This window comes from Seriola aureovittata, chromosome 17, assembly GCF_021018895.1.
Source record: "Seriola aureovittata isolate HTS-2021-v1 ecotype China chromosome 17, ASM2101889v1, whole genome shotgun sequence".
NCBI classification, from domain to species: Eukaryota; Metazoa; Chordata; class Actinopteri; order Carangiformes; family Carangidae; genus Seriola; species Seriola aureovittata.
This window is the reverse complement of record NC_079380.1, coordinates 21,921,475-21,935,987: the sequence shown is the minus strand read 5'-3', so window position 1 is coordinate 21,935,987 and position 14,513 is coordinate 21,921,475. Positions and strand designations below refer to the sequence as shown.

General features: G+C 44.6%; 1 protein-coding gene across 1 annotated transcript in view; it reads left to right on the top strand.

The window, feature by feature from the left end:
• The window catches only part of usp43b (ubiquitin specific peptidase 43b), a 60,489-nt gene continuing 45,976 nt past the window's right edge, over positions 1-14,513 (top strand). The window contains exons 1-2 of the mRNA XM_056401437.1: positions 1-1,021; positions 6,950-7,096. Coding sequence (XP_056257412.1) covers positions 395-1,021; positions 6,950-7,096 — 774 coding nt within the window. The 5' untranslated portion in view covers positions 1-394. The remainder of the gene's footprint in view (positions 1,022-6,949; positions 7,097-14,513) is intronic.

The following is a 14,513-nucleotide window of genomic DNA, read 5'->3' as shown; positions in this document are numbered from 1 at the left end:
GTGCTGGAAAGTGGGAGGGGGCAGTCGCACAATCACAAGCCTTCTCCGGGCGAAGTTGGGAGCGGTGGGAGGGGAGCGCTCAGTGCTGCAGCTGGACGGCGGCGCTGCTCACGTTGTGCCGGGAATGACGAGATGCCGCTTGTGACAGCGGTGTCGGAGTGATAATGAACGCCTTCAGTAAGTGCTGGGATGGATGAGGGAGGTTTGCCGTCAGCGCGGGGCGGAATAACAGTGAGCTGTTGTGCCTGCTGGCTCCGCGATGGTGTCACCTCTGCGCGCTTTTCCCTCTGCGATCCGGACAGGGGACACTGGCGGAGAAGTGACACACCGGCGCCGGAATTCACGCGGTTATCAGCCTCAGAATAAACCGGCGAGCGAGTAGAGGAACACTGCCATGGAGAAACAGAGCAGAGCCAGGGAGGAAATGCCGACATCGAAGGAGGAGAAGCGCAAGGAAAAGAAGCCGAAATCTGGGAAGCTCTTCCGAAAGAAACCGTTGAAGTCTGTGGGGAGTTTCATGAACAGAATCATCAGAACTTTGGGCACTTTCACCCACTTTGGAGACGCGGACGCGCAGGACGCCGAGGACGACGATGGAGGTTTCCGGAATGGCGCACCTTGCACCCTCAGCGCGAGCTCAGGAATTATCAAAGAGGATGTACAGGTGACTTGGGAGCGAGTGGTGAAAAACACCTCGAGCACGTCTTCCTCTCTGTGCATCGGCAGAGAGAAGCTGCTGTACCAGTACGGCGACAAAATCCCGGGTGTTCTGGGGCTGAAGAACCACGGGAACACCTGTTTCATGAACGCCGTGGTCCAGTGTCTGAGCAACACCGACCTGCTCGCCGAGTACCTGGGGCTGGAGCGGTACAAGCTGGACCTGACTCACCTCGGGCTAAACGGGGTGATGGAGGGCGAGGAGACGCGGCTCGCCAGGGGAGAAGTCACGGAGCAGTTGGCATCACTCGTGAGGGCTCTGTGGACTCTGGAGTACACGCCACAGCTGTCTGTGGACTTCAAGGTAAATCCAGAGACACAGGTCTACAGCTGCACATGAGCTCTGTAATGATAATGGCACACATGGGCAATGTTAGGAGGCAGCATCACAGTTGCAGTAGTTATCATTAACTAAAACACCCACTCTGACATTATTTGTTCCTCACGTGCAGAAATAAGCAGCTGCAGTCAAACATAATCACACGTTCTGCAGACAGGAAGCCGTAAACAGTATGAAGTGCAGAGTGGCCTGAATGTAATGATCAGACAGAAGAAAAAAAAAAGGGGGGGGGGGGGGCTGTGACTCCGTGTGATAATGAGGCGTCTGAGGTCACAGGGTCGTGACACTATATGTCCATGTAAAAGCAAAGGTTTTGCTCTATCGGCTGCAGGTGTGTGAAGATTTTTTAAGTTAATCCTTTCCCTAATGGCAGCGCCATAAACTAGTGCTCTATCTCCTCTCACCGCCTGGAGAGCGAGGCAGGGCGCAGGTGACTGCGAAAACTGCGCACTACAGCGTTGATTTAGATTCACTGCTGCTGCGGTTCAAAGTGTACTGGCACGGGAAGGAGATGATTTACTTTCCACTGAAGAAGAAATCTTCCTTCCCCTGAGGAGATCGGGGTGGGGGGGTGGTGGTGGCTGTGACACCAGCCCTATCAGGAGACCCTCAGGCTTTCCTTCTATGCCCACGCTGGAGATGGGGGGGGGAGGGGGGGGGGGGGGGGGGGGAGGGAGGGGGGGGGAAGGGAGAGAAAAGCAACCGCACTTTATCTGCCTGCAGCTCTGTGCTCTGGATTTCTCTGAGCCATAGTTCAAGGCAAGAAGTAGATAATATGGAGCAGCGAACAAAGAAACTCCACAATGGATCTATTCTTGGAAATGCTAATTACTCTGTAAGAAACGGGTGCAAGTATGGCCACTCTTGACCCCTGCTGTATAGGTACTTGACTGTCTCTTCTCACACTCCAATGTATTGTAATGAGGAAGCCAACTAAGTGTTAGTAATTTGCAGCCGGTGAAACACAGCGTTGACAGTCAGAAAAATCAATTTGATCAATTATAAAACATTTATTTCTCTTTTCCTCTTTTGCCCTCACATCTGTTGTGCGCTCTGCAAAAAAAAAAAAGCTCAACTCCCCTGTCGCCATAAATTCTGTCGGCCGTGATTCTTGCTGCCAATAAATCCCAACAAATTCCACACACTCCTGCCTCACAAGGAGTCTGATATCGGATATTTTCCGGACAACAATCACGGCGGAAACATCTCGCCAAGATTAAAAGAAAGACACTGAACGCTCCCCTTCTCACTCACTCTGGGGATCTGGTTTTTGTGCCCATAAGAAGTGTAGAGTTCACGCGGCCCCAGGCCTTTCTGAAACTGCTGGTTGAGTAATATCACAGCTGCCTGCAGGGAGGCTTTGTAAAATAACCAGATATCTCTCAGGCTCGTGTCTGACGGGCTAAACGAGCCTCCAGCTTGCAGGAGCTCCAGACAGCAACAAACCATTCTTAAAATAAGGACTGGTCTTTGTTTAAGTGGCTCAATTAATGTGTTGTTTTTGTAAGTTGATTATCAGTCTGTGCAGGCCTCTCTGGAAGTCAGGTGTTTAGCCATGAGGGCATTGCAAAGCTACAGCTAAAGCAGCCAGATTAAAAAGACTTAATAGCGCAATACCTTTTGTACCCATCTTCACACCACATGAATTTTAATAAGAAATGATGAAAGGGAACTCTTTTTTTTTGTGTGTGTGTGTGTGTGTTTTTTTTTTTTGACAATTACCATTTTAACAGGACGTACACTGCGCTGCACCTTTTTTTGTTTTAGGCGTATTAATGTTGCTCCGGTTCACCTGACCCTGTTCATGTGGAGCTCGTTTGATCCAAAAGGTCCGTCAGAGTTAATGAATCAGCGGTGGCCTCTTCACAGGTCAGCTGGCTGCAGAGTCCCAGTGAGGAAGAAAAAAAACCCAAAACAAAACAGCAAAAGTCCTGCCGAACACCTGGCGCTCACATTGCGGTACCACCTGGCTCGTGAGGCGCGAGAGGATGGAGGGAGGGAGGGAGGGAGACCGTTTTTAATAAATCTTCCTGTTGCCTTGTGATATTTCACCTTGTTGGGTGTGTCCCCGAGCTTCCGCTCTCACAGATGTGTCTCTGATGCGTTGAGTTTCTTGAACCTGGAAGCAGATGTGCGCTTTTTCTTTTTTGTTTTTGATCTGGACGGTTCACACGCGCGCCCCCCCCCCCCCCCCCCCCCCGGAAGGATGGTGTGTTTGCACAGAGGGGCCTGGACAGGGACAACCCCTGAAACTCAAACAGTTACTCAACAGCAGATTTATCTGGAGGGGAGGCCTGAGAAAAGAAGGGAGTTATTGGTGAGTGAACAGGAGTGTCCTCCTCCCTACAGTCACCACTGACGGTATGTGACATAGTTTGCCGTCTCCACGTTCATTTGTAATTGTTATCTCTGTCGCTGGTTGCAGTAAGTCAGATTGCGATTGACACTGCATCAAAACTTGTAAGCAAATAAGTAGTTAACAGTTAACAGTGATGGATTAATAGTCCTAATAGTCACAGATAAACGGTTAAAACAGTTAAAAGTAACTAAAACGGTCAGCTAAAAGTCTAAATGCTAAAAGCTAAATGGGTGAACTCGTTAACGTTAGCTTAACATCAAAGTAAAGGAGCTAAATTGAACAGTTAAAAAGGTCTGTGAAAATACTCTGCTATGATTGATATTTTGTTTAATGTGGTTTTCCCCACATTAAAAGTATCATCTGTTTGTTGTGCACGAAGAGACGTGTCAGAGCCGTAAGCTAGTTATTTGTTTATGTTGTTTGTTAGCTTGTGGCTGACACAGTGTTAGCGGTTGCGCTAATGCTAACTTTCCTTCTCTGTACTGACAAGGTTTCGGATTTATTTAGCCCCGCCCTCCGCCCCCCACAAGTTGATGCGATTGGTTCCTTAGGTTTGAGGCGTATTAAACCTTGGCTGTCATTGGTTCACTGCAGTTCCAAGGTGGAAATACTGAGTCATGGCGTTGACCGATTGTTTCGCTCATGATATATCTTGTTATTATGTTAAAAAAAAAAACATCATACAGATGTTAACAAGATTAAAAAACTTGATTTAATCAGAGGGAATCTTTTAGATCTCAAAGTAAAAGTAATGTAAATGGTTTAAATAGCTAAATTAAAGGGATCAAATAGGTTAGTTTTCTGAAAGTAATGGATAAACAGATTAAATTGTTAGCTAGCTAAACAGTAATGAATGAATGAATGGTTAAAGTGTTTAAATGTTTAAATAGTAAATGAGTTGAAATAGCTAAAGGTAAATAGCTGAAATATTCAACATTGGCTAAATGATGTGGAGGATAGATGGAGAGTTTTCTTATTTTCTCTTTATCTTTTATGGTTATAAACTGGCCAGTGGCCATAATGTCACAGTGAGCAATAAAAAAAACACAGAGCACTTTCCACAGCCTCAATTATATCACTGAGACAATTGCCACCTTCAAAAGGCTGATGGTAATTACTGTTATTGCTCTGCTGTAATGACTAGCTGCACAACAACTTTAGGTTAGTGCGTGTCCACGGTTCTCATGGTTTATATTGTATAGCGTTTCTTCACAAAGCCTGTATGTTTCAAAAGCATCAATTTAAAGAAAGATATGCTGCACGTACTGCATTCAATCTTCTCCACTCAGACTGATTTAGAAACATCAGTTATAATCTCATATATGTTCTTCAATTTCACGGTGTAGAGGACATATTACAGAGCTGTACATTATATGGACCGTGCATGTGTGTGTTGGAAATAAACCAACGTGCAGAGAACACATGTTGAAGGCTGTAAATACCTTCAGTGCAAACTTAAGACTTCCCAGAATCCAGTGGTGGAAGAAGTATTAAGATCCCTAATTTAAAGTAAATAATACTCCATTACAAGTAAAAGTCATGCATGAAAATCCCATTTAAGTATTGGTAGCAAAATGTAGTGTTAAAGTTTAAGTGCTGGTTCTGTCCCTCTGACTCATATGTTATTATATATGACATCATTAGATGATTAATACTGAAGCATCAGCGTGTCTTCAGCATGTAACTGCACTGTACTTGTTACTTCGAACTACTTTATAAACAGTTTCACCAGTTACAGAAACACCAGATAAATCTGATTAATCTTAGAGGAAACTAGTAAAATCAAAGTTCTGATGAATCTGTTTCTAGACTTTTTTCTCTAATCTTTGGTTTTTGGTGAAAATCTGAATCATTTGATCATCACGAAATGTGACACGACACACGACGTCAGAAGCCACAAAGGTTGTGAACCACTGGTTGTATTTTAAAAGCTCGTTGTATTATCCATTGTGTGACTAAGTACCTCAAACAACAACAACAACAATAACAACAATATAATACACTGACATACAACTGTCCAATTGTTCCAATTAAAAAGAAAGAAACCTCAGCTCTGTATTTGTTCGTTCATATTTTGTGACAAACTTATCTCACGATCATCGTCGGGATCCAGTGTCGGGATGACAACACCCGGCACTTTTCGACTTCTTTGGGATCTGCGAGGCAGAGGACGCTTCGCTTTTCACTTTCAAGACGAGATCAGAGGAGAAGATTAGAGAACCTTATCGCTCTGCCAAGACTCCACCAGCAGTTTTTTCTCTGTTTATGAATTTTTATGTTCACTTTTCACTCCTGTCTGTAACTCTGTCTCTGAACTTTGAGGATGTCGTCCTGGCTCCACTTTTCTTTTTTCTTTTATTTATTTCTTTTATTTATTTCCCAAACGTTTGAAGGGGAAGTTGATTTGAGTTTATGTTTCTTCTCTATCTTTTATTCAAACGGCCAGCAGCTCTTCAGCGACAGGCCTTTAGCTTCCTCGTCAGACACCCTATACCACATGTTATGGTGTAATAGTCATAAGAGCCATTTCACATATTAGTGGATTATGAAGCAATGATTACAGTCATCTGTTCCCTCTGCTATAATCTCTCATCACTGCCTGTGCTTCTGCAGGCTGCCAGCTGTGGTTCATGGAGTTAATTCCTGCCTAATTGAGTTGGGTGCCATTGACATCTAAAGTCACATTATACTGTGTGTGAGCTAAAGTAGTCTTCAACCTACTTTTTTAATAAGAATGGTATTCACACATCTTTTTTTATATGTCAAAAATATTGAAATATACTGTCTTAAGAAGAAAAGAGGGAAGGAAATACAGACAGTAAAACTTTTATTACCAGGCAACACATTAGACAAAGGCAGATTTTTGGTAAACCACAATCTGAAATGACTGCATCAGTTGAAAGCCCGGGCTGGGTGCAGAAGAAGGAAGCGTGAACAGCGTTTGTGGGCAAATTTGCAATTCTAGGATTCCTCTGATCAGCGTTCTGTGGAGAACCCCGGAGCAGAGCTGCCCATTCAGGGGCCTCGGTTGTACCAAAGAACACATCCGGGCTGTCAAAACCGGTAAGCAAGGAGCGCTCGAGATTCACATTATGTGTGAGAGAATTCTGTAAGAAGGATATCTTAGGCGAGGCAGTTTTATTTGGCTTTTCCAGGTATCGACTGAGGCTTTAATTCTGACAAGCTGTCAGATAATAAAAGCCAGTTAAACCAACCACCACTGTTTTTGTTTTTCACTGAAGTAAAAATGTGGGATTATGTGGACGGGATCATTTATATTCATGGGTTTTCTGGGAGGTTTTTTTTTTTTTTTTTCCTCTGTGAAGTCATAACTTCACACCAGCACCGTTACAGCACTGAACCGTTTTCCTGGCTCATAAAAGGCTCTTAATCAACCACACTGTCATGATTCTGTAGCTGCGGAAAAATTACAGTTTCATCGAGTCTGTTTCTCTCTCTCTCTCTCTCTCTCTCTCTCTCTCTCTCGCTCTCTCTCTCTCTCTCTCTCTCTCTCTCTCTCTCTCTCTCTCCAGACGATTGTGTCCAAGTATGGATCGCAGTTTCGGGGTAATTCCCAACATGACGCCCTGGAGTTCCTCCTGTGGCTGCTGGACCGCGTCCACGAGGACGTCAATCTGGCCTCCCACAATAACAACAACAAGACCAAAGCTCCTGCAAAGGTAAGAGGCGAGGGGCGACCCCGTGTCACTGATCAGGCGACGCGTCTGCTTTAATGCAGCATTTTACAATAAAGGTTCTCTCTGCACACTAAACTGATGCATATCTAATACATCATGACTCATTGTGATCAAAGACATGAATTAATGCATAATATATCATGAACCCCTGTGGCTTGATATATTGTGAAGGCATTATTAGTTCATGTGATTACATGGCATCTAAGAGATCATCAAGTCGTGTATTAATTAAGGTGAAATTGTATTATTTTTAAACCGGGTCCCTGTGCGTTTATTGTCAGGTGGAAACTTTTCCAGCAGAGATTCTGTTCTCTAAACTTTCTTCGTTTGCTCTTTCTATTTTTCTTCTCTTTCTTTCCATTCACCAGACCAAATGTTCATGCACGAACCAAAGATAACGCACATTACATGCAGCAATGTGGCCAACGATAGATCTCACATACAATATGCAGAGTGCGTAACAGCAGATGTTTTTCTTCCAGTGGTCCTTATCTCCTGTGTTTGAGTTGTTATCAAACTAGCAGGTCTAACCTCACTGATAAGGTTGTTCACAGGTGTTTCAGCATAATCTCAGCTCCTGGGAGGTTACCGCCGGGGGTCTCCAAATTTGTTCAGCACTGCGGTTTCCATGCCGGCAAAACCAGCGTGGCGGTCTGAGGGTGTGCAGCCTCGCTCCGTGTCTAATGCGTCGTCTGTGGAGAGCACGAGTGTGGCGATTTGGTGTTTGATTTTCTCTCGGCGCGGCTCCTCCTCGAGGTGGGCCCGCAGGCACGGTGCATCCTCATGCTCCTTGAAGGGAACTTTGAACTGAGACATTAAAGCAGAACTTTCATGTAATATTAAGACATGTTTTCATTAAAAAAAAAAAAAAAAAGAGATATCCCTCTTCTTTTGTAGTTTTATCAGGGTGATAACCAGTGGCGTAATTTATTAAAAGTGCTCCACTTGCTGTTGGTGAGTCATTGCAAATAAATCTACTCAAACTCGGTGCCTGTTGTTTCCCGGGGCGCTAACTGCAATGATTTATTCTGTTGTTTCATCACTGTGGGATCGGGAGACATGGAGATCGGGGGGGGGGGGGGGTCCTACACTCCCAAGGCTATACATTTTCTATGAAAATTGGCCTGACCGACATACAACCTTCTCTTGCAGATAAAGCAACGTTTTCGGGAAGTGCACCGTCAGCGCAGCATTTCATTGCAAAAGCCAAGGTCACATTGAAAAATTTGGCCAATCTGTGGATGTGAGCTCAGCTTCTTTTTCCCTCTCAGTGTTGTGTTTGCTCCTCTCTTCTACCACAGGCGACACTTGATCCGTCCAGTGGAAAATGAGAGATTGAATGAGGCAGTGAGACAAATGAATCTGCTTGTATCAAAGGAAATCTTATTTGACAACTCCCCTAAGTTTCTTATGTTGCTATTGTTCATACACAATACTCTGATATCACATGAACTAAGCTCCCATCTCCCTGTGCGCTGAGTTGTGCTTTAATTAAGGGGAATGCAGGAGGCGTGGGTGGGGGGGTGGAGGGTGTGTGTGTGTGTGGGGGGGGGCAGGCAGGTCTGGACTGTGTCTTTGAGTTCACATGGATCTACACAGGACATGACAGGAGGTTAAGGCATGAGAGCTGCTGATAAGGTCTGTCATGATGACTCTGCAACACCCCAGGGAGAATGTCGCCACACCCTGTTAACACCCAAGGAGCTGGTGAGGTGTGGAGGACAATTAACTGACAAGTATCCTGTCTCTGATTGGATGGGTTAGGGTTAGGGTTAGGCAGAGCATTGGCCGGAGCCAGTGAAGCTAAAGTTCGGTAACTCCAGTTTAAAATGCAATTGTACGTATTGTTTTAGCACCTTTGTGGCGACGGCTGTTTTGCCAAGTTCAGGCCTTTTCAAACAGGTTCGCTGTTTTAAAAAATGCAGTTGTCAAAATCCAAAACTTTATTGGAGTCCAGTTTGTGATTGTTGGCCAGGCTAACAGCACAATGTTAGTGACGGTTCCCAGAGGATGAATCATGTTGACTCCCGGTGATCCGTCGTCCCCTCAGGAAAGCTCTACTTTGTGTTTCGTGCTGATTAGCAAATTTTAGCATTGTGACATGCTAAACTAAATTACTTAAAAGAGCTACTTGTAAGTTTTTGTATTGCTACATAGCTAGCGTTAGCATTAACAGCTGTTTACTCACCAGTCTGGAGTTCACTTCATTCCTTTACTCACCAACATCTGTCTCCAGAGGTGGAAAGTATACACACACCAATGTTAATTCTTGTCTCTATCACATCTTTTCTTCTACTGAAGTTAGCACGCTAACCAGCTAGCCCCCGACCCGTCTCATCACTTTCCGATAGCGGCTCACTGCTAGCCTCCACTCTGCCCTGAAGACGTAGCGCTGCCCTTTTAAACGTCAGTATGTTAGCATTTTCATTGCGAGCGTGTTAGCATGCTGATTTTAGCATTTAGCTCAAAGCTACACTGTACCAAAAAACACAACCTCATAGAGCCACTGGCACGGCTGTAGACTCACGTTACGTGCACTGGCTGCAGGAAACTATTCATTTACTTAATTGATGTCCACTCTTTGCTCCAGCCCTTTTTTCATGGTCACAGGCTTTATGCTCACAAACAAAAGATTGAAGTTGCAAATAGAAGCTGTTAAGATGAGATGACTCCAACTGTGTTGACTAAGTCGTAAAGTATGAAACGGTTGTGGGAGTTTGACCGGTAACAAGTGCGTCGACGCAACGTCTTAATCAGTTTGATGCCTATAAGCCGCAGCTCTTCAGTTGCTGGAAGGTTAAACTTGCAGCATTAGCCCTGATGTCTATGATTCGCCTCCGTTCCCTCGTTAATCTTTGTGCCCATTTTTATGGGACTGTTAAAAAAACTGTGACATGTTTAATTAGGGATCACTTCAGAAGAATACGGTGTTATAATAGAATACGCTGCATATGAATAAATACTCCTTGCAGCAAGAGAGAGAAAGAGAACAAGAGGGCAGCGCTGTGGCCTCTGTCCAGAGCAGAGAATCTCATGTGACAGTTGTCTCTTATGTTTGTCCAGGCCTGCTGCCATCAGCCAGTGTGGGCTCTTTGCAGACACCAAGGTTGTCATGGATTTCGTTTTTTTTTTTTATCAGCGAGGAAACATGCAGTCAGATAGATACTCTGCTTAGTATCAGGGAGGGGAGGGAAGTAATTCTAGTAATTCTGTCTCCTCGTGAATCACGGTGCACTCCTTTTCCTTATCCTCTGCCTCGTCTCTCTTGTAGCTCTTATGCACTGCTCTGCTATCTCTGCAAGAATGTACAGTAAAGCCGCGGTATGCAGGCTGCTATCGCTGCTACACCCACAAAGGAGCCTTGTGAAGGGCCTCACCGAGGGCAGGAGGAGGGCAGCTGGAGGAAAAGTGTCTAAATCACATTCCTCTGAAACTTTAAAGACTGATTCAGGATCAGTTTCGCTCTGTGATTTCTTTTTTGTTTGTTTGTTTTTTTGTTTGTTTGCTCGTCGGTTCACCTCGGCGTTTATCTCCTCCGCCGCCACCTCACTGGAGCTCTGTAGCTGCCAGGAGTCATCCAGGGTCACAGCCGGGCTGACGGGAGGCGTCAGCAACATTTACCAGTCCACGCACGTTCCCTAATCGCAGCCGAGGACTCTGCGAGCTCAATCCTTTTTTCTGCTGCTGCTAACTCGGGAGCCTGCGGGGTCTTTGCTAATTGTTTTTAAGCATGTGCTGTTAATGGCTGGCAGAGGAGAACCAGAGCCCGAAGAAGGATGACGGGAACACCTGCCCCCCCCACTCCTTACAACACACACCCCATCCCACAGTCTCCTTGGGCTGGCTGTGTAGTCGCAAACCACTGAGTGTCACCCTGGTTTTGTAGTTTGTGTGTGACGGCTCGCAGTCCAGGACGCACACAAGACAGACGTGCACTACACACATTCTAACATTTGGCGTTGACTCCCCGTGGCTTTGACTCATGTGGCGCACATTCTCTCTGGGTTTGTTGATCGTTGATCACTGAGGAAACAGTGCTTCACCCTCCCTCTCTCTCTCTCCCTCTCTCTCTCTCTCTCTCTCTCTCTGTCTCTCTGTCTCGCTCTGCTTCATGAATGTGGCTCTTTGTAAGTGGCAGGAAGAAAGAGACACTTGTTGTGCAGCGCGACTACAGAGACGGAGAGGTGAGGCTGAGTTTCTCTGCGATGGTGTCGGGCAGTGGAGGGTGGTGCTGGTGCTGGTGCTGGTGGTGGGGGACAGTAAGCGGTAGTGACAGTCAGAGAGATGGGGAAACGGAGAGAGAAATTACTTCTTTGATTCTACATGACAAACATTGCTGGTGGAGTGTAGCTGTTTAGAAAAGAACGTGCCTGGTCAAGTAAGGACAATTGAATGAGCCGGTTTTTCTTCATTAATTGGTCACGAAACAGGATCTGATGTTCATCCAAGTCACAAATGTAGTCCCTAAGCTAATATCACACCAACAATTATAATCTTTTGTGAACTTTTATTGAACAAAGCCATTAAACATTCACAGCGCTGGTGGAAGCAGTAAGTGGACCCTTGGGTTTAATAACTGCTTGAACCTCCTTTGGCAGCAATAACCTCAAACCGGCTCGTCCAGTAGCTGCTGGTCGGAGCTGCTCAGTGTTCAGGAGGAAGTTTGTTCATGTTCTCAGGATGTCGGGTGTGAGCGGCTCTCTGAGGTTATCGCACAGCATCTGCACTGGGTTGAGGTCCGGGCTCGGACTGGACCACACCCCACTGTCAAACCATGATGCTTCCAAACAATTTATAGTTTCATCAGTCCACAGAACATTTTCCCCGTAGTGTTGTGGAGAGTCAAGCTGCTCTTTGTCAAACTTTTTGGAGACTCTAAGCCATGCACCATGATTTGTGTTTGTTTGACTCATGAACAGAGACGTTTCACCAGCTTCCTGTACGTCTCCATCTGTTACCCTGAGCTTCTTCGTTACTGATCACTCCGAGTTGTTTGCTTTTGGAGTGGTCTCAGCTGCACGCCCACCTGTAGGACACGCAGCTAAATCATCTCCATTTATAGACAGTTTGACTGATGTGTGGGTGCCCGGTCAAAAACGGCACTGACCCAGCCATGGGTTGTTTTGACCCAGCAGGGTGGGGTTATGTTTTCTACCCAGAAATGGGTAAAAATTACTGTGTTGTTGAATTAAAAGCTACTCAACTAATTCTGGGTTATCACCATCACTGGGGGTTTAATTACTTACATTTGCTTCAGTCAACTTCTGCTGTTAATGTTTAAAATTGAATTTAAATGGTTTTGAAACGATGAAACAAGCACATGATGTCTCGGCCAAGTTAGCCACGTATAACTTAATGTTTCTTATACATTTAAAGTATATAAAACTCTATAAAACTGTATAACATTTCAAATGAAACTGGTCTTTCTTTTGGTGGCTTAAGATGCGTGAACATGGCGGACTGCGAAGAATGACGAGCCTTGATGTATATATAAATACTACAATATTAAAGTAATACTAGTAATAATAATAATACTAAATACTACAAATACTGTTGTGGGACGTAATCACTGCTGAATCCAAGTAAATTGGATATTTGAGGAATAAATTAAACCGACATAATTTAATTTATAATAACAAAATAATGCATTCACTTGAAATTGCAGTGCTCTCACTCACAGATTAAGCACTTAATAGTCTAACCCAATATTTTATTTTATTTGTTTGTTTATCTGATCATAAAGACAAACATTGTTAGAGACACGTTAGTTATCAAATCTAAAACATCCAAACAAATAACCTCATAAAATGGAATTAGCATAAAAACAACTGGACAAATAAAACCCCACTGTACACGTGTGTATATGCATGTGTCTGTGTGTGTGTGTGTGTGTGTGTGTGTGTGTGTGCGTGTGTGACTTAAAGTGTTGTCTGAATGTGATTTTTAAATCCTAACTCTAAATTCTGATTTTAAAATGACATTTAAAGCTTCGGGAATCGTTATTTGTTTGATGATGTTTGTTTTTGAAATAGTTTAAAGAAAAGAAATGTAGCCCACCTTAGCTATAAGTACATGATCAATAAAGCTACAGAATATTATAAGTGTTCTGAGTGATATTAGCTTCGGGGACACTGTTGTTACTCAGATGAAGATCAGGTCACACACACAAACCGGCTCATTCCCCAGAGTTCACACACTGACGTCTCCATAGCTGTTGATAAGCCTGGTCCTCGTCCTCCTTCACATTAAAAGCCCGACAGTCACAATGTGGCTCTCCTGTTTCTTTTATCAGCTCTCTTGCCTTTCCCCATGCCTGGAGATTTCTTGATGTGTGCTGCGTGGGCGGTTTTTGTACTGAAATTAGACACACATCCAGACAGTGACCCAGACGTTGTACCAAGATTTCAGACTTAGTTTCTTTTTTAACTCGTTCGAGCAGCTCTCGGCTGTAAGTGCATCCCGAAAAAACCCACAGCAGAGCCGCACAGTTGCCTGTGTGTGGTCAGTGCTGCTCCCCGCTCCCCGTCAGGGCTAGATGCGAATGGTTCTGTTGTGAATCTTGTGTGTTATGTGCTGCGTGTGCGTGTGTGTGTGCGTGTGTGTGTGTGTGTGTGTGTGTGTGCGTGTTTCCTCTCCGCTCTGCCTTTGATTCTGTCTGCCCTGCCAAGCTGAAATGGCTTCCTGTGGCCCGCAGCCACCCAGCTGGAAAAACAGCTTGAAGGGAAGGGTCCGGGTGTGACCTCTGTGCGTTTGAGGTCCTCTCTCACCCCCGACCCAGATCAGTGTTGATTGGCTAAGAGTCTTAAGCCCCCCCCCTTACAGATGCTGAGATGAGAGATATCTGTGTGTGGATGCACAGTAAGTCTGAAGTGAACTTCATGTGTCCATCTAAATGTTCAGTCAGTGTCTCTCTTGGAGGTTGGACATGACGCCATCGTTGCTTCCTGGTATAAAAAATAAAAAAAGAAGCTGGTTTTCAGGCCTGGGGTTGTTCACTGTGGCACAGACACAATTAAGCTGAAACTGTCTGACTGCTTCAGACAACACAATGCATCACCGCCCGTTTAAAGAACAGTTAAAGGACGTTTCTAAAAACTGCACTTGTGCTCCGCAGGGAGGCGAGCCCACAAAACACTTCCTCATTAATATCCCATACACAAAGAGGAAAGACTTTTAAAAGACTAAAGTCTGACATGCTCTCACCTCTAAAGACAATGTGTCATAAGTCACAGACTTTTTAGTCTCACACTATAAGATTGGGGGATCTTTATTATCTATTGTTATTATCTTTATTATTATATGAAATTAGGAACTCAACACTATAATTGTCATGATCTGCCCCTAAAATGATTGTGTTTGGACTTTGTATTCATTATTTCCGGTTTTATTTTGAAATTAT